The sequence below is a fragment of the Nyctereutes procyonoides genome, unplaced genomic scaffold (genome assembly GCF_905146905.1).
Source record: "Nyctereutes procyonoides isolate TBG_1078 unplaced genomic scaffold, NYPRO_anot_genome, whole genome shotgun sequence".
In the NCBI taxonomy this organism is placed as follows: Eukaryota; Metazoa; Chordata; class Mammalia; order Carnivora; family Canidae; genus Nyctereutes; species Nyctereutes procyonoides.
In genome coordinates, this window is record NW_026575049.1 from 10,035,193 (window position 1) to 10,054,869 (window position 19,677).

Here is a 19,677-nt window from a genome sequence, read left to right on the forward strand (position 1 = left end):
AGGGCGTGTGCGCCCGCGGTGCAGGCGGAGGCAGCCCCGTCGCCCGCGCTCCCCGGGCTTGGCTCGCCGAGGTGACCCTCGCACCACCAAGTTAATTTCCCAGATCAAGTGCGGACCGGGGGGATGCTTAAGCCCCTGGGACCAAGGCGGGCTGGGGGCGCGTATTGTGTGCGAGCAGCCCTCGGGCCCAGCGAGCCGGGCGTGCCCGTGTGTAGGGGGGCACCCGCGGAAGGGGGGGGCTCTGCGGCGGTTTGGGCGGAGGGAGGGAGGCGGGGAGGAGGGGGAGGAGGAGGGGGGCGCGGCAGGGGCTGCGGGCCGGGGAGCCGGGCAGCCGCGCGGAGGGCCGCCGGGGGAGGCGGCGGCCGAGCGGAGACTGCAGACTTTTCCGGGGACTGGAGGGGTGGCCGTGCAGATGACTGGGTGGGGTAGGGACTCCGGAGGGTGGCCGGGTGGGGGTGGGGTGTGCGTGAGCGCGTGCGGCCGGGCTGGGCGGGGTGGGGGTGGGTGGGTGGGTCCGGGGGCGGGGCCTGCGGCGGCGGCGGCGGGCGGGGCCTGCGGCGGAGGGGGCGGGGCCTGCAGCGACAGCGGGGCGGGGGCGGGGCCTGCGGCGGCGGAGGGGGCGGAGCCGGCGGGGCCTGCAGCGACATGGGGGCGGGGCCTGCGCCGGCGGCGGGGCCGGGCCCTGCATGGGGCGGGGCCTGCAGCAGGGGGGCGGGGCCTGCGGCGGCCGCGGGGCGGGGGCGGGGCCTGCGGCGGGGCGGGGGCGGGGCCGTCCTCCCGGGCCGGGCGGCGCGCGGGCGCCAGTGCGAGTGTGCGCGGGGGCGCGCGCGCGGGCCCGGGGGAGGCTCCCGAGCGAGTCGGTGCAGGCGGCGCAGCCCGCTCCCCCGCGCCCCATGTGAGGGACTCGGGGAGGCCCGCGGCGCGCAGGGGAGGGCGAGGCATGTGCACGGGCCGGGGGGTGCTGCGGCCGCCCGAGGAAGAGGAGGACGGCGGCGGCGGCGGCGAGGAGGAGAGCGGGGCGCTCGCGGCGGCGGGCCCGGGCGGCGGGGATGCAGCGGGCTGCGCGGGGCCGGCTGTAGCGGACGCGAGGCGGCGAGGAGGCGCCGGAGAGCCGCGGAGGGGCGGCCGGGAGGAGCAGCGGCAGGACGGGCGGCGGCGGCGGCGGCGGCGGCCCTGAAATGCATTTTCTGCTCCAGCGGCCATGTTAACCAGGAAACCTTCGGCCGCCGCTCCCGCCGCCTACCCGACCGGTAAGCAGGGCCGGGCCGCCCCCCGCCCCCGCGGCCCCCGCGGCCCCCGCGCGCCCGGGTCCTGCCCTCGTGGCGGGGCGCCCGCGGGACCTCGAGCGAAGTGCGCGCGGCGGCGGGGCCCGGGAGGACGGCGCGCCCTCGCCGCGGCCCCGCTCATTGTTGCGCGCGGGCCCGGGGCGCCTCCGAGGGGGCCCTGCACCCCCCGCGCCCCCGCGCCCCGCGCCCCCGCGCCCCCGCCGGCGGTGCGAGCCCCTTCCCCGCCCGCCCGGCCCGGCCGCGCCGCGGGGTCGCGAACTCCCGCGCCGGCGCCCGCCCGAACTTTGCAGCTGCCCGCACCCCGCCCGGGGCCCGGGCGCCCCCGTCCTCCCGCTTCGCCCGCTGCGCCGTCCGGCCCCCTCCCGGGGGAGAGCGGGGTCCGCCGCCCGAGGGGTGGGGCGGGGCGTCGGGGTCCGGTGGCTCTCCCTCCCCTGACCCTCTTTTGTCTCCTCCCGCGCGTGGCTCCCAGGCCGAGGAGGGGACAGCGCCGTGCGACAGCTGCAGGCCTCCCCGGGGCTCGGTGCGGGGGCCCCCCGGAGCGGAGTGGGGACCGGCCCGCCCTCCCCGATCGCCCTGCCGCCTCTCCGGGCCAGCAACGCTGCGGCCGCGGCGCACACGGTGAGACCCAGCCCCCGGGAGGCCGGGGGGGCGGGGAGGGGCGCGGGCCCAGGCTCGGGGCTGTGCGGCTCTGGCGCCGGGACGCGAGGGTCCCCACGGCCCTGGCTCCTGGCCTCTCGGACGCCGCCCCGTGCACCCCGGGCGAGCGCAGGGCTGCAGCCACAAAGGGAGATTCGTGGCCTGGGCCCCTCGCTTCCCCTCCGGAGCCCGCCCACCCCTGCGCTCCTCTTCCTCGGAACTTCCTCCGCGCTGCTTTCCTTCTTTTCCCCCTCCTCGCTTCCCAGAGCTCCTTTCCCTGACCGGATAAACATCCCCCAGCCGCCACCCCCTCCCCCCACGTTGGGTAGTGGGTATTTATAGAACAGATATGTGTTAGGGGACAGTCAGGCCGACCTGCCCGGAAAATCGATCCCCCAAAGAGCCTCCCAGGCCCGGCTCCAGCCAGCAGGGAGCACCGCCAATTGTCCCCCGCGTGTGGAAGCATGTTTTATGAGTGCTACAGGTTTGAGCACAGCAGAAATTGTAATTAACGTGAACAAAAATAAGAGCCACAGCAGCAGTCAAAACAACCAGCCACCCCTGTAGGATTCTCCCGCTTGGATATCATTCAAAAGGAAAGAGCCGCCTTTGCTTTGGAAGCGAGAAGGGAAGGGCACCTACCTGGCAGGTGCTGCGGTCCCCGGGTGGGTGGAGAGCCCACCACCCACCGTGGGACCTGTGGCTGCGGATTGGCCGGCTGGATTTGACCTCCTCGGCATGTACCTCTTCTCAGCTCGCAGAGATCGCCCTTGGAAGGTGACTGCCCCTTAGAGGAGGTGCGCACTTGGGGACGAGGCCGTGCTTCCCCACGTCCTACTTGCAACTGGATCCTCCAGAAGAACGGCCTAAGGTGGTTCTGTGTAAGGGATGCTTGGTGGGAATATGGCTTTGCCTAGTGCAAGTTGAATTCTTGTAGAAAAGGCCATTTCTGGTCTACAGAGAAGCATCTCTCAGGGTCAGGGGTTACGTGGAAACTTCTTTATTAGACAGTTTGTGAGAGGATGGCCCCAGTGCAGTATCCCCCCCCCCCCCCTTAGACCTGGACCCATGTGCACAACATTTTGTTGTTAGTCATTCCCTCTCCCTTCCTCTCTTCTCTCCCCCACGTGACCAGGGGCTAAGAATTCACTACACAGAAGTTAACTGATCTGTGTTACGTGTTGATGGTGGAAGAGAATCTGTCGGTGGGCTGGTGGATTCCATATGTTAGGGCTGAATATTCCTGTTACAGTGACGTTTTAGTTGAGGAATTGCCATTGGTTTTTAGGAGTTTCTGGCTTGGTTTGGAATCATCTGACAATTTGGAAACGTAGCATCCGCTTCCACACCCCCACCCCCATCCCCGTGTGTGGATATAATCACGTGACTTGGTGTGACCTGGGAAGAAGTACTTGGTTTGCACCTGGATTCCAAAAGTGGGCTTTACTAGATCAGAGCCTTTTCCCGTAGAAATATGTAATGAAATTAGAGAAAACAGGAGGTGTGCACTGGAGCAACAGCTTGAGGTGGCCCAGAAATGAACAGATGTGAGGGGCCTTCTCAGGACTCCCAGGAATGGATGCTTGTATTTCGCTGCGGTATCGGAGTGGTTTACCTGTCTTGAGCTTAGAGTTAAAATTCCAGTATGCTTTTGGTCATCGGAGGCTTGGTTTTGAAAGTGTGAGGTTCGTTTTCTATTGTGGTTTAGCTTTGATTTGTACGACATTGCAGATTTCCTAGAACAGGAAAGTTTAAAAAGACCACAGTGTTTATCTGGTTCTACTCCTTCATTTTACAGATGAGGTAGCAGTCGGACAGGTTAACTGGTTTGGTCAAGACTCCCCAGCCACTTCGTATCCAGGCCCTCCTGAGCCTACCTTCAACATCTTGCTTGACACCGCTAAGCCTAGGAAGTTGTGTTCGTTTCGTTATAAATGCAGGAACCTTTGCAGATCCGTACGTCCATACGTCTTTCAGGTGTTTTATAGGGTTTTTTTTTTTTTTAATTCCACAGCAATCATATCTGGGAAGAGCAGTTTTAGAATGGGAGGGAGGGATGGGTATTGAGGATAAGAAAAGGGATCTTATCACAGAAGCTTGCCCATATTTTCCCTGGTCATGATAGAGTAGGTGGGTAAATATGTGCTTATAAAGATTATGAACTTTGGAATTTATTTCGTCCATTGCCCTTTTGTTCCCTGTCTCCATGGATATATTATTGTATACTTAGTCATTTTGTTTATTTCTGTTTGTCCTAAGAGTGTACCCAGTAACCGTCTTGATTCCTATAGTTTTTTTCTTTTGATATTGTGAGATAATAATATACTTTTTTTTAAAATTCCCAAGTGTTAGTATTATCTCACTTTCATAACTGTTCTGATGACTAAAGCAGTCTCCGGTTACCATTTTACCTTTATAAAATAATTGGGATTAAGAAAGAATGAGTATTCTCATTTTTAAAATAGTAATACTTTGAAGAAAAAGTAGATATTTGACTGAGGGTCACACAGACTGTTTGAGGAGCAGCTAAAATCCAGCCTTTTTACAGTCAGGTCTGTTCCCATAACACTATACCACATTTCTAAGATGACTTCAGGGAAGTTTTTAAATATATTTTTTAAAATTTTTATTTATTTATGATAGGCACACAGTGAGAGAGAGAGAGAGAGAGGCAGAGACACAGGCAGAGGGAGAAGCAGGCTCCATGCACCGGGAGCCCGACGTGGGACTCTATCCCGGGTCTCCAGGATCGCGCCCCGGGCCAAAGGCAGGCGCCAAACCACTGCGCCACCCAGGGATCCCCAGGGAAGTTTTTAAATGCTCCAAAATGTTAGCACAGTATGAAGTATCTGCTATTTTCCACTTTCTTATTGGAAGAGATTTAAACTACCCAACTGGTTAGACCACTGTCCTCCTATAATTTTTAATACTAAACGATTTCATGGTCAGAGAAGGCTTTTGTAGGCCTGTTTGAACCCATAGGTTGTACATTTCTAACAATTGCCTTCGTTCTGTGTATATTTTTAAATGTGACAGCCATGCTAGGTAGGCAGTGGCAAATAGGAATAAGCCAGGTTGTCAGACTCCAAGAGGTTTTTAATATCCTTACCGTTATGTAGGCCTGGCAAATGTATTCTGGAAATAGGGTGGCTCTTCTAGAGCTGCCCCCTCCCCCCCTTTTTTTTTTATCATCAGTTAATTGTGCTTCAGAATTTCGTTGTGATTTTAGGAGTCTGCAGTGCTTGAGATCAAAGGCCTTCCTTACTAAAGCCTCTCAACTGAATCCCCTTTACATCTGGAGAGTTTTTAAGATGCCATCCATGGCTTTCGGGGGTTTAGTTGATGCCTCTGCTCCCGGTACTTTTTTACTAGCTCTCATTTACCTTTAAAGTCTCTGCTGATGCACTGCAAACCTACCATCTTGCGACTTGGATCACTGGGGATGATTCCCAGTTCCCTAGGCATTAAGTTCGTGTTTTCTTGTGAAGGTGCAGAGGTAATTCCCAAGCAGAACTCAGAGAGATATCAGTTAGCAAGGATTTATTGACACCTGTTCTTCCGTTCCGCAGATAGTTACTGAGTGCTTACTGCATGTTTGGGTTTGTGTTAATAGGGACTTACAAAGATTAAGAGGTGACCCTGCCCTGGTATTGCTCATAGCCAGGTGGGTACCTCAGGTGTTACAGCACTTAGGGGAAGATGAAGTAGATGTTAACACTTGGTTGGTGGGCTACAAGCACAAGGGAGGAAAGGGGCCTTTCCTGTGTTTCATGGAAGAGATGAGAGTTGAACTGGACATCGAAGGCTGAGAAGGAGTTTACTGTGTAGACGTGGTGGTTCGGGAGGAGATTCCCAGCAGCTTTTGGAAAGGATAATAATAGCTCTTCTTTACTAAACACTTTATACATTTTGCCTTACTGAACCCAAATAGTCCTCATGAGAAACTCTGTTGCCTTCTTTTGACAGCCAAGCATACTGAGGTTCAGAGAGATTAAGTAAGTTGCCCAAGGTCACACGTTTAGTAAGTGATAGAGCTGGGATTCATTACCTGTGTGTCTAACGGAAAATGCCTCGACTTGTAACGGTTACTTAAAAAAAGCAGAGGCGCGTAAAGGAGCATGGTGTTGCCCCAGGTCTTGGGGAACCCAGCTTTGTTACTCTCAGAGAATTGTAGCAGTCGTAGATGACATTGTAAGGAAGGCCTCAGGTCATTGATGTGCTACACTTTAGGACCTGGTGTCCTGGCCTCTAAATTCTTCTACTGTCTATGGAAATGGGGTATAGCTGTAGGCCTTGAGCGGAAGTGAGGTCATCGTCAGACTGACACTTCTCGATGACCATTCTAGAAGTACTTTGAAGAGAAGAGATTTGAGGAATTCTAGCCCGAGAAGGAAATTCTAGCCCAACAGGAGTGGGCTGTGAGGCTCGGTCAGTGGAGCGGAAGTAGGATGGAGAGAGAGGACAGGGCCTAGCGGGGACTCAGGAGGTGAGGAAGACGTTGAGAAGGATTTCCAGATGTAAAGCTTGAGTGATAACGTGGAGGTGAAGCCTCTTGTTTCTCAGAAATTGAGGGTATGGGAGGAGGAAATGCTTGTGGTAGGAAGATCAGGAGTTCAGTTTGAATTGCTTGTGGGAAAGGCCAGGGGTCTATAGTTGGTCACGAGAGTCCCCGACTCAGCCTAGGTCGGGCGGGCCCCAGCTGCAGGTGGCAGATGCAGCAGATACCAGGCCTTGGGTGGTTGCTGAAGCCCCGGCTGTGGTCAGAATTGGCCGGGGAGAATTACGGGAGGCGAGAAGCCAGGAGAGTTGAGGATTGAACCCTGGGGAACCTCTGAAGCCACCCAAGGGTAGGTTAGTTCACCTACTAATAGTTGAGACCTTGAGACCGCTGAGAAGACCCAGAGGAGGCAGTTGGAGAGACGGGAGGTGATCCACTTAATTGTCAAACTCTCTTCGGTGTTGGTCGATAAACTTGTGTGTTATATTTTAAATTGTGCACAACATGAAGATTGCCGTTGCTGAAACTGGAGTGAATTTCAGATGCTCAGAAAGTTTTGCTTTGCTGTCTTTTTAGGAGTTGCTAAAGCCCCGAGGTTAATCTTGTCCCTAGTGAAGCCTCCTGCTTTTTGTACTGTGCATACTGGTAATGTAGGTTTTTCTTCTGAATCACTTCTTTCCACCCCGAAGAGAATGGTTCTCTACGTGGGCTGTATTTCGAATTTCAGGTCCTTGTATTTCCTGGTGCTTGAAAGACCACAGTGGGGAGGGCGGGGTGCAGAGAGCAGGCTTGGGAACAAAAGCAGTGGACAAGCCTGTACTACTTTTATATATATACTCATGGACTTCCTGATTCCATTTTTATAGATTGTTCTGCTTTTGCCTTAGAATGGGGATAAAATAACCTGTCCAGCTGCCCTGACACAAGTTCACTTAGCATCATTATCATCTGTGACTTTAATAAAAGGGTTTGACTAGAAGTCTGAGAAGTAAAATCCCTCTATCTATGAAATCACACTTCAGACGAGCCCAGGGACTGTACTGTCTTCTGCTTTGTTTTTAGAAGCAAGCAGAGAGAAAACTCACTCCTCAAATAATCACTGTGCGGGCGGCGTGTCAGTTAAAGAAAATTCAAAGGTCTTGGTCTGCTACTGAGAAATTTCATTTTGGAATCGAGGTGATTCCACACCACTTCCCGAGTTGCTGGATTTACACATACAAACTGCTTCTACTCCTTGGGTAGGACATAGAGCCCCAAAGGTAGGCTTCAGAAAGGGAGAAGAGAAAAAATAGTGACGGCCAAAGATTTCAGCTAATCGGTTGTAAGCTTCTCAAGGGCAGGGATGCTACCACTTGCGTGGCTAGACCTTAGCTGATAACTCGTTGAGCAGATAAGATGGGCTGGAGGTGAGGAATTGATCGTTAAGGTTTTATATAAAAATCACCCAGCAGGATGCATTAAGACTTGTGGGGTGGTTGTCTGAGGCTGGCGAGGATTCGGAACTGAGAGGGGATCCTGGCTGCCAGTGCTCGCCCCTCCCTCACATCTTTGCAATAATAATACTTGAAAGAAATCCCCAGCAGATTCTCAGTGGAAGGCCGGGGGCCCCTTGGCTTGCACCATCAGTTTTGTTTAGACAGGAATGTTCAGGGATGGCATGTGTGCCTGAAATAGAAGTCGCTACTTTGTGTTCCTTGTTGGAAAGCCGGGTATCCCAGCAGCCCACAGAAATACACTGTGGAGAGAGCTGAGCCATTGACCAAAGGAAGGCCCCAAACTGTGTGGTGGTTGGTTTGTTGCGCCGAATGGCCTTAAATGGTCATCACAGTCAATGAAGCCCAGACATTTTTAAAAATAGATTAGGGATTTACAGGATGCTACAGTGCGTATCTACATGGGAATCTTTCAAGCCTGAAAGTGCAGACTTTTTTTTTTTTTTTTGCCAGCGGTTCATACATTCTCTCCTAGGTGTGGTCAGTTTTCCAAGGAGTAGAGGAGACCGAGGAGAATGAAGATGCTAGTGTTTCCACACAGAGCTAGCTAGACGTTGGAGGAAGGGTAGTGAACAAGACAGACGTGGTCCCTGCCCTCAGGGTAACGAAGAAGCTACTAACTGCGGTGGGAAGGAGGTTATATTCCGGAGGAGGGGGAGCCAGCACACGGACTACCTGTTCATGCTCTCTGCATCCTGTTTCACTGGGTGCTTTGTGGGTTGAGTGGAACACCTGTGCTGTGCCAGGCCCTGTGCTGAATCTTAGGTAGAGGCTAGTGAACAAGGCACAGAGACGCTCTCCGTCTCCGTAGGGAACTGCTCGGAAGATCCTGGATATGTACAGCAAACTGCTTGTCTGTTAGGTGTAAGCGCTCGTGGGGTCTTTTTTTTTTCTGGATCCCAAGTTTCGTAGCCTTACCAAGTCGTGTAATCTTTTTCCTTTATCAGAGGTTGTCGGCGTCCTGTCCACTCTCCCCATCAGGGTGTTCGTGAGGTCCCTCCTGGGTGTACAGCTCTTTCCATTTAGAGCAACTGACTCTGACTGGAGATTCAAACAAACCGGATTTCGTAAAGGTGGGGCGGGGGCTGACCCATAAAATAGCCCATGTGAACAGACACACCTCTTCCATCCTATTCACATTTGCTTTCTGAATTCCAGCTTGGCGGCAGTAAGCACACAATGAATGATCACTTACACGTCGGCAGCCACAGCCACGGACAGATCCAGGTTCAGCAGCTGTTTGAGGATAATAGTAACAAGCGGACAGTGCTCACGACACAACCAAATGGGCTTACAACAGTGGGTAAAGCGGGATTGCCAGTGGTGCCCGAGCGGCAGCTGGAGAGCATCCACAGACGGCAGGGGAGCTCCACGTCTCTGAAGTCTATGGAAGGCATGGGGAAGGTGAAAGCCACCCCCATGACACCCGAACAAGCAATGAAGCAATACATGCAAAAACTAACCACCTTTGAACACCACGAGATTTTCAGCTACCCTGAAATATATTTCTTGGGTCCAAATGCAAAGAAGCGCCAGGGCATGACAGGCGGGCCCAACAACGGGGGTTACGACGATGACCAGGGATCCTACGTGCAGGTGCCCCACGATCACGTGGCTTACAGGTACGAGGTCCTCAAGGTCATTGGGAAGGGCAGCTTTGGGCAGGTGGTCAAGGCCTACGACCACAAAGTCCACCAGCACGTGGCCCTGAAGATGGTGCGGAATGAGAAGCGGTTCCACCGGCAGGCAGCAGAGGAGATCCGGATCCTGGAGCACCTGCGGAAGCAGGACAAGGATAACACCATGAACGTCATCCACATGCTGGAGAACTTCACCTTCCGGAACCACATCTGCATGACGTTCGAGCTGCTGAGCATGAACCTCTACGAGCTCATCAAGAAGAATAAGTTCCAGGGCTTCAGCCTGCCTTTGGTTCGCAAGTTTGCCCACTCCATTCTGCAGTGCTTGGATGCTTTGCACAAGAACAGAATAATTCACTGTGACCTTAAGCCCGAGAACATTTTACTAAAGCAGCAGGGTAGAAGTGGTATTAAAGTGATCGATTTTGGTTCCAGTTGTTACGAGCATCAGCGCGTCTACACGTACATTCAGTCCCGTTTCTACCGGGCTCCGGAAGTGATCCTGGGCGCCAGGTACGGCATGCCCATCGATATGTGGAGCCTGGGTTGCATTTTAGCCGAGCTCCTGACTGGTTACCCGCTCTTGCCTGGGGAAGACGAAGGGGACCAGCTGGCTTGTATGATTGAACTATTGGGCATGCCCTCCCAGAAACTGCTGGATGCGTCCAAACGAGCCAAAAATTTTGTGAGCTCCAAGGGTTATCCCCGTTACTGCACAGTCACGACACTCTCAGACGGCTCTGTGGTTCTCAACGGAGGCCGTTCCCGGAGGGGGAAACTGAGGGGCCCACCAGAGAGCCGGGAGTGGGGGAATGCACTGAAGGGGTGTGACGATCCCCTTTTCCTGGACTTCTTAAAACAGTGTTTAGAATGGGATCCTGCGGTTCGCATGACCCCTGGCCAGGCTTTACGGCATCCCTGGCTGCGGAGGCGGCTGCCAAAGCCTCCGACGGGGGAGAAGACGTCCGTGAAAAGGATAACCGAGAGCACTGGTGCTATCACATCCATTTCCAAGTTACCTCCACCTTCCAGCTCAGCTTCCAAACTGAGGACTAATTTGGCACAGATGACAGATGCCAATGGGAATATTCAGCAGAGGACAGTGTTGCCAAAACTTGTCAGCTGAGCTGAGTCCCCTGATGCTGGTAATCTGAAAGATACGACGTTGCTGAGCCTTACTGGGTTGAAAAGGAGTAGCTCAGACCTGTTTTTATTTGCTCAATAACTCAACTCATTTGTATCTTTTCAGCACTTATTTTAATGTAAGAAAGTTGTTCATTTTGTTTTTATAAAATACATGGGGACAATGCTTTAAGTTTTTATACTTCCTGAAACTGTTTTTGTGTTCTAAAAGTATGATGAGCCTTACTGTATCTAGTGTGGCAGAGTAATAAACATCAGTGGCAGGCCATTGATTACTTCGTGACTGCTGCGCATTTACAGATTGGTGTCAAAGACATTCACTGTTTTTATGGTTCATATTATATTCCCCCCCTCCCCCGAGGTGATTGCTCCCGAAGGTCCCCTCCCCCCCCCCCAGCCCCACCGATGCTCCAGGTTCACACACAGGCGTAGCATGTCCTGCCTCTGTTTCCCCTAAGTTACGTGGGTGGTAGTGAGGGCGGGAGGAGAACAGTCAGGACAACACTGACGCTCTAAAGAGAACTGCACGGTAGAGACTTTTTTTTTCCCTAAACCAGTGGTCAAACAGACACGACATCCCCAAGTTCAAATGCCCACTTAGCACTCTGACTTTCTAAAAGCTGGCCAAGCACACCTGGGTGAATAAATGGAAACGTGTGTGTTCCTTCACATTCTCTAATACGATCAGCAAGCTGTTTTGTAAAGAAGCCTCAGATCACGGACTTGGTTTTGCACCTAAATATAGAAATGTATTCCATGAACTGTTTCTCCTCTTTGTTTTCTCCTCTCTTTTACCACACATCTGTTGCTTGCATTTAGGTGTTTTTTCCCCCCTTCAAATATATATCCCAGACTGTTAATACAGAAGAGAGACATTTCAGCTGTGATTTTTGACCATTGTTTCATATCCCAGTTTAAAAAAGAACAGCAGCCTGGCTACTTAAGGTGGGGATTTCCACAGTTCCAAAGGTCTAGCAAATTAAAGTGAGTTCACACTTTGCAGGTGTCACTGTAAGGTTCTCTTAGCCTGGGAAAGCATCAACTCTTTCTTTAAAAAGAAAGAAGGCTGAAAATCCTCTTGCTGAACAGAAGTCATTGTGACTGTTCAAGGAGACCCGTTTTAACAACCAATGTAAAGGAGGAAAAGTTCAATCTCAAGTTAAATGGTTTGACTTTCTTGCATCATTAGAAAAATCACAAATTGCATTCTTCTGTTTTACTTTCTTTTGGATTGCACTGATTGTTTTTGTGGGAATGACACTTTACCTGGAAAAGTAACTGAGAGTTAGGTAAAAGAATATTTTCGTCTCTGAATAATAATTATTTTCAAAGTGAAAAATTCAGTATTTTATCACTAATGTATGAGCAGTGATATCAATTTCAAGGCACGTGGAAGAAATTTTTTTAGTATGTGCAATTTAATATAGAAAGATTTTGCCTGTTTGGATAATAGCTTTTGGGTAGTATAAATTAGGATAAATACTCTTTTATATGCACAGATACTATTGTATTGCCTGTAAATTGATTTACAAGTACTTAAAGCATGGTCCCCAGCGAGGCCAAGAAAGTTTCCGGTTAAGTTCTTTTAACATTAGTCCTACGGTTTCTCTTACTTTAAAGAAGAAAAGAAAAAAAAAGTAGTTTTTGGAACAAAACACTTATCTTGAGGCTTTGTCAGTTGGTGGAGAAAAATGCTCAGGAACTATTACAGATATTTGCCAAAAAACAGTAATAAGATTAGCTTATTAGTAAGATAGTGATGTTGATATTTGCTTTACTATTTAAGGGTGTCACTGATAAATTAATTTGTACTTCTGTATTTAGAAATTATAGCTTCTTTCCCCTAGTCAAATTCTTTAGCATATTGTACACATTTCTGTGTAATCTGTGGAAGTGCAATAATGTTAGTAACTTGCTTTTTAAAATGATGCTCATGTGACGATACCCCAATCAGTGGCTTATAGAATTTAAAGATTGTGTATTTATTATTAAAATTGTGACTTGAAGGCATAAGAAGTAGAAGACTCAGTATGGTGGCTTTGTAAAACCATAAGCCTCTGAATGATGGTTAGCTTCTTTAGGTCATTAAAATAAACCCATAAAGGCTGTTTTTCCCTTGCGATGCTCCTCCTCCATATCCATCCTCATTTTCACATTTAGGTTTATATGAACCTGAGCCTGCCATTAATAGAAATTTCCCTTTAAAATACATGTGAAAATTTATAAGTGGACTAATACTGCTTGTCTTTCCCCCACCACATAAAACTGGTTCTTAAGATGCCAATAGTGCATTTGTGACTATATTCACAAATGTAACCGGAAACTTTTAAGCCAAACTATGATGTGCAGCGCTATGCACCCCCACCCCCGAAATACAGTGAAATTTACTTCATTCACAAGAGCCACCATGTTCAGTGTTTAGTGATAGGGCTGCTTTAAAAAAAAAAAAAATCCAGCTTAATTATAATGTCCAAAAAAAAAAAAAGTTGCATCTCTGTGATCTTAAATAAATGAAGGGCTCTAATAGGCTACTAGGAGTTGGCTTGGAAACAGTCCTTGGTCTCACAGGTTACCATTGTCTAGGGATGTCTGAGCTGTTTTCAGATTTCAGAATAGCACAGTGTCTTGTCTTTGGTTGCAGTCTCATCTGGCTCCGTTTCTTGCACCTCCACAGCGCACATGACCACTTGAGTGCGTTGCTCCAGCAGTGGAACAGCACCGTGCTGCAGGACAGTGCAGATCGACAGGAGAGGAGAAATTGTGCCCTCAGTGTTAATTAACAATGTGCCTTTTGTTCTGAATGCCATGTTGTAGGGCATGCATTTTTTGGCCTCTTTAACTCTTTGAATAGCAGGCAGTAAGGATGGAACCCACCTCTGCAAAGATACATCTGTCTTAAATATCTAGTGACTTACAGGCCTTAATAGAAACCACAAGGCGTAAATCATCATCAGGCTTTGAAAAAGGTAACCACTGGTTAGTTACACCGGAAATTCCTATATTTAAGGGGTTAAAGACGATCTTTGTTGTATCTTATCATCAGACTGATTTTTTAAATGATATTTTTTGTTATGCTAACACTAGACAAAAATCAACTGTATTTGTAAAAATTTACCTCAAACCATTTAATTTTATAGTGTGATTAATCCCAGGGCATTTGGTATGAACCAAAGTGCATTCCTTTTCTATGTGCCTGGCTCTAGTACGGATGGCCAGGGATTTTTACAATTTGGGTGCAAGGCACTTAAGCCACTTTTAAACTTAATGGGTGGTTTGGAGTCGTGTTAAAGGACTCCATCGGGAGGTTAGGCAACACTTCAGGCATCAGTAGCATTGGGCCATATTGGAATCTTAAAAGTGTGAATTATTTTAAAAGAGAGCATTCATTTTTGTAATTTTTTTCATCAAGAGTATTTCTGGTAAGCAGAAGACTTTTTTAAAAAAAAAACTGATTTGGTTGGTAAAGGTTTTAATATCGCCCAACATAATGCTGTGGTAGCATTAAAAAAAAAAAAGTATTTGTCAACTCTGTTTCTTAGGGGCTTGTACATCTATCTCTCTGCTATGGACATAGATAAAATTAATTGTAATTATACTCAGCTCAACTGCTACAGTTATGTCTAGGCAGTGGCTTGGGTTTTTATCGAGCAACAACTTAGACACGTGACTGTAATATGCTGCAACTGTGTGTACTGAAAATATGTGAAAATGGTTGAATGTGGACTGTGTATATATGTATGTAAACATTTCTGTGAGATGCTGCTGTCGCCACTTAACATGAAATATGTTCTGGTGGATTTTAATCCTAGTGGCCAGTTCTATGATACTGTATGTATTGTACAGCTGAAGACAGGAGTAAGACTGTTCAGTGAATATTTGTTAACATTTTATTGTCGTGGCCAGAGATAATTTCAGAATAAAAATTTAATGTCCTACCTTAATTTTCTCCCCTTTTCTAACTATAATTTAACTCCTGATCTATTTCCGGTGGTATTCTTGGTCTGGTAGCCTGGAGAGAGTTTAGAAGGCAAACATTGTCAGCTACAATTGACTTTTTTTTTTTTTAATTCAGCGTAAATGTGCAAATTCTAAGTAAGAAAGACTAAAGTTTTAGCAGGCAACTCTTGCTTTTCTTAGGATATCCTACTCTTCAACCTGTAACAGTTCTGTGTTAATTGTTCTTTAAATGGACTCTGTGGCTGTGTTCTATATCCTGCTAGAACTTCAAATCTTTTTTTTTTCTTTTTTTTTAACCTTCGAGGTGACCAGCTGTGGAAGCAGATCCTATAAATTATCCCCCACCAGGCTATCCTTTTCTGTGCCCAAGTTCTGGCAAATTACTCCTTATGTGCTCTCACCGGCTTCCTTATATGCTTCTTATAGCTTATGCCTTAGCAATTCTTGTACTTGGTGGTCTCTATGGTTCATGGCTCTTTTTTTGGGTGGGGGGGAGTTTAATGTCTCTTTTTCCCATGTCTGGATCAGAAAATAGGGCCTGTAAACTGCAACTAGCTCGTGATGTGTCAAGTTCAGTTACTACCAAGTGAAGAGTTTGCTTACAGATGACAGCAAGCAGATGCTCTAGTAATTTGTCAGACATTGTGGGGATATTATGTAGACAGATATTTACCTCTTGTGGAAAGAACTACCTCACATTTTTATTTACACCCCTCCTGTCACCAACAGCCGAAAAACTTAGTGTGGCTTCCTGCAGCAGAAATGGGATTTGCTGAAACAAGGAATACCCTAGGTTTTCCCAAACCCAGACTTGGTCTTATCATATCCTATGCCATGATTCCCTATTACTGCTTCTCTTGCTAATCAGAGTTTTTACCCAGTGAAAAAATACCCACTGACCAACTAACCAAGAAACCCAATATATTTAGGGAAAAAAAAAAAGAAAAACCTGAGATGTCCATTACATATAAAATTGAAAGTTGGATGCTGAAGCAGCAATTTAAACTTAAAATAGAATGTCCAGATCTGAGGTACTCAGAGAAGATTATAGTTCCCACTTATTCTCTTTTATCAGATCTTTCCAAAGCTCTTTCTTAAATTGATTAATACCATATTGTTTGAATTTCTGTAATCGTTTTGGTTTGGGGATCAACACCTATGCAATTAACTATTTCTGGAACTTCAAAGTTGCCTTCAAACTAGCACTCCAGGGTGTTCTTAGTTGGCTTGGTATTGGTGTTTCAGAGAAAGGGAAAATAATTTATTTTCTGTTTTGGAAAGAGCATTAAGAGACATTTGAAGAAAGGGTACTTGTGACTTTGTTTCATTGTTGTCTTTAAGAAGTTTGGATTACACTGTGGTTTTTGCTTTGTTTTAGTCATTAGGCAAATAAACACTTGTCATTAGTGATGCTTACCACCGTCCAGAATGAAAAATGACTGCCACTGTGTTGCACATACATAAGAAAACTCCCATCTTACTGCAAAAGCTTTGGTTTCATTTGGTTTGACTTTGACCTACTGTTTTGCTGTGGTCACGTCCTTACTATCTGTGCTACATTTCCTATATATTGGGGAGGGCATAATTGCCATTCCTTTGCTTCTCAAGGAAGTGTAATGAGCAGACTAATGAATTTATATTTATTCCTCCAAAGAAAGCTGACATTTTAGGAGTATTAGGTAGTCATCTATGTAAGGAGGGAGCAGCAGGGTATAACTCTGATATGTTTCCAGAGCACTGCTCCTTCCAAAGAAGACTTCACAGGTCTCATGGCAGTGTATGAACATCAGTTCAGGCTTATACATTCCTGTAAGCTATAATTAACTAAAGTGACTTGTTCCAACGTGACTTTGCAAAACAGTTTGGGCCTCAGGTTGCAATCTGATAAAGAATTCTGGTCTTGGACAGTAAAAAATCCCCAGCTATGTATCACATACAAAAATTTAGAAAGTGGGGAGGGGAGGGAGGATTTGAGCTAGCGGTGAGCATTTATATTGCTTGAATAAATTGTGTATCAGTTCCTAGGAATATTTCTTAAAAGAGGAGAAACTACACAAAAAAACAACAACAAATGGAAGACTACAGCATCTTAGTCTCGTTAGGTGCACCTAATAACTAACATGCATTGTGCATGCACCTGTCGGTTAACTGAAAGAGGGACTCCTAATATTGCCATATTTGAGGAGGTTGATAAATTATAGTAGCTTTATTATTTTTTGTTCTTAAAATAGGCTTTTTACATTTGAATGTATGCAAATATTTTTGACTCTTTGCTAATTCTCAGGGGTTAAAAGTTAAATTTTACTGACTGTAGCAGCAGGTCAACCTCTTAAATTCAAACTTAACTCAGGTTTCCTATTCTTTGCCTCCATACTGAATAAAACACAGAATGCCTGCCAGGCAAATATATAAAAATTAAAATTCCAAATACGATTTTAAAACACCAAATTGTAAATAAACCAATTTTACAAACTAAAATATTGTGTCTTTCCTTGCTTTTTATCCCAAATAATTTCCCCTCCTAAGTTGCAGGAAGTTTTAAATGTCCAGATTATTTCTTCATTGGTAAAAATAAAGTGTGTTATTCACAAAACAAAACCCCATGAGCAGGCCCAGATCATTTAGGTAAGAGCTTATTGAATTGCTGTAGGTTGTTTGGGGGAAAATGTGATTAGTGTACCAGCAATTTATGTATATTTATAGGAAATAAGGATATGGATAAATCCAATTTGTCATCTTTTATCTGAAGAGGAATTCCCAACCTAATTTCCCCTTTCCCTAGAATTCAAATCATTGGATTTTTGGCTTTGCTAGACAGAAAGAAAGAAACAAAGAAGGAAGGAAGAAAGAAAGAGGAGAGAGAAGGAAGGAAGGAAGGAAGGAAGGAAGGAAGGAAGGAAGGAAGGAAGGAAGGAAGGAAGGAAAAAAAAAGAGACATCTATCTTATTAACATCTGCAGATGGCATTCATTTGTCAAGTATTTATTAAATGCCTACTATATGCCAGGTACTATTTAGGTACAAAAGAGCAAAACAGAGTTCTTGTCTTTATAATTTTTAGACTGGTTGGGAACACAAGGTGCTATACAAGTAATTATATGAACAAATACATAACTGTAAATGTAACAAGTGCTGTGAAGTAAAAGCATATGGTCCTGAGCATGTGTATATAATGGAAGGGGGCACATTGTGTTGTCTTGTGTGGATCAAGGCTGGCTTCCTTAGGAAATAAATAGCTCAAGCTGAGGAGGGAGAGCATGGACAGAAATCCTGGAGCTAGAAGAAGCAATGTATGTGTGAGCCGTTAAAGAAAGGTCCTTATGGCTGGAGCCCACTAGAACCATAAGAATGACAGAACTTGGTCAATGAAGCTGGCAAAGTGGTTTGGCCCCCAACTATGCCAAGTCTTGTGGGTGCTGGTCATTATGCTATCTGCAAAGGCAGCAAACCAGGGGATTTTAGGAAAATGCCATGAACAGCATGGCTCTCCCTGGCTGTCTTTAGTAGAATGTACTAGGAAGGGCAAGAGTAGGTGAAGGAAGACAAATTGGAAGTGTTTGCAAGAGATGGCAGATTAGAGCAGACCAGAGGACAGGGATGGGGATTTAAAGAAGAGGAAGGATTGAGAGATTCTTCAAGATGTAGAAATATTAAGGTAGAGATAACAGTGGTGTTTGTGTATGAAAAGCAGCTGGTGCTATTTTAGCATCTGACTTGCTACACTGCATCAGAAGGAATTACAGTATTACAGTATCTCATTTGTTCTAGAAAAGAGAAGGTGAAAATTAATGCCTTTGGTTACAGACTGTGAAGTCCTGGTAAGCTATTTACCCTTTGCTGAAATTTGAAGCATTGGAGTAAAATCTCATTTATTAATCCAGGAAGTTATTTAGATTTAAAAGAGATAGATGATGATGATAGATATAGATAGATAGATAGATAGATAGATAGATAGATAGATAGATGGGAGGGAAAAGGGCGAGTGTAGAGGTCAGTACTAAGCCAAATACTCCATGAGGACAGCTATCCTCTTAGGCTTCCCTCCCTCCTTCCTTCCATTGAAAGTAAACATCTGCTCTATAGGGTATGTGGATATACCAAAACAAAACAGAATAAAAAAAATTTTTAGTGGCAGAAAAGGGGATGGGTCCCTACCCTTGAGGCCTTGATGTTTACCTGTTAAGATTAGAAAGAAAACAATTTGAGAATGGTAAAAGACAAAATTCAGAGCAAGTAAAGGTCACTGTGGGTAAGAAGAGCTTCAGGGAGGTGTGTCTCTAGCCAGGTCTTGATGGAATTCAGACTCATAGAGAGAAAAAGCATTCTATGAGAAGGGAGTTGCCCTAATCAAGGCAGGTCACATACCATTCATCTGATCATCTAATATTTATTGAGCACCTATGTGTATGACTTTTGGCATAAGGCAAGGAGACAGGCTTTTGCTGAGTAAAGTGAAGGATAATTCCTTTGGAAAGGTGAAGGCTTTTTGTCCTGCGGTTTCCTCAAATGAGCTGTGTTCTCACCTCACAGGCGCTGCACACGTGCTCCGTCAAGAATGCCTTTCCCCATGTCTGCCTCTTCCTGTGGGTCTTGGTTCACTTGATTCACATCACTTCCTCTACAAAGCCCTCCTTTATGAGGTTGGGCCAAGTGCCCCTTTTCAAAAGCTACCATTGGCAAGCTTTTCTTAGTATCTGGGAGGAATTTTTCTAATGAGAGGGTGAGCGGAACTGAATTGGGGAAAACAGTGGAACCCTTTCCCCTGCTTCCCTCTCATCTTTGTTTCTGGGCATATACAGCAAATAAAACAGAGTCGAGTCTAGAGGTAAGGGAGACAGATATTAAACAGATAACCACAAAAATGTCCATTATAAATGATGAGAAATCCCATGAAGGAAAAGTAGCTAGGTTTTGTGAGAAAGAACAATAGGCTAGGAGGTCAGCAAAGACCTCATTTGGTACCATTGAGTACCAGTGCCATTTCTGTGGTGTTTATAAGCACGAGGGCAGCTCAAAAGCCCAGGG

The 19,677-nt window shown here is 47.1% G+C and overlaps 1 protein-coding gene across 6 annotated transcripts; it reads left to right on the forward strand.

The window, feature by feature from the left end:
- Positions 1-1,024: 1,024 nt before the first annotated feature.
- DYRK2 (dual specificity tyrosine phosphorylation regulated kinase 2) lies at positions 1,025-14,637 on the forward strand. Of its 6 annotated transcripts, none has more exons than XM_055328375.1 (3): positions 1,025-1,250; positions 1,756-1,904; positions 9,072-14,637. In XM_055328375.1, the coding sequence occupies exons 1-3, from the start codon at positions 1,202-1,204 to the stop codon at positions 10,677-10,679; spliced, it is 1,806 nt and encodes a 601-aa protein (XP_055184350.1). In that variant the 5' UTR covers positions 1,025-1,201; the 3' UTR covers positions 10,680-14,637. The 6 variants fall into 6 exon arrangements, with proteins under 6 accessions (XP_055184350.1, XP_055184355.1, XP_055184354.1 ...); XM_055328378.1 differs by lacking the exons at positions 1,025-1,250; positions 1,756-1,904 and adding exons at positions 2,708-2,793; positions 8,861-8,986; XM_055328377.1 differs by lacking the exons at positions 1,025-1,250; positions 1,756-1,904 and adding exons at positions 2,824-3,878; positions 4,566-8,986.
- Positions 14,638-19,677: the final 5,040 nt, after the last annotated feature.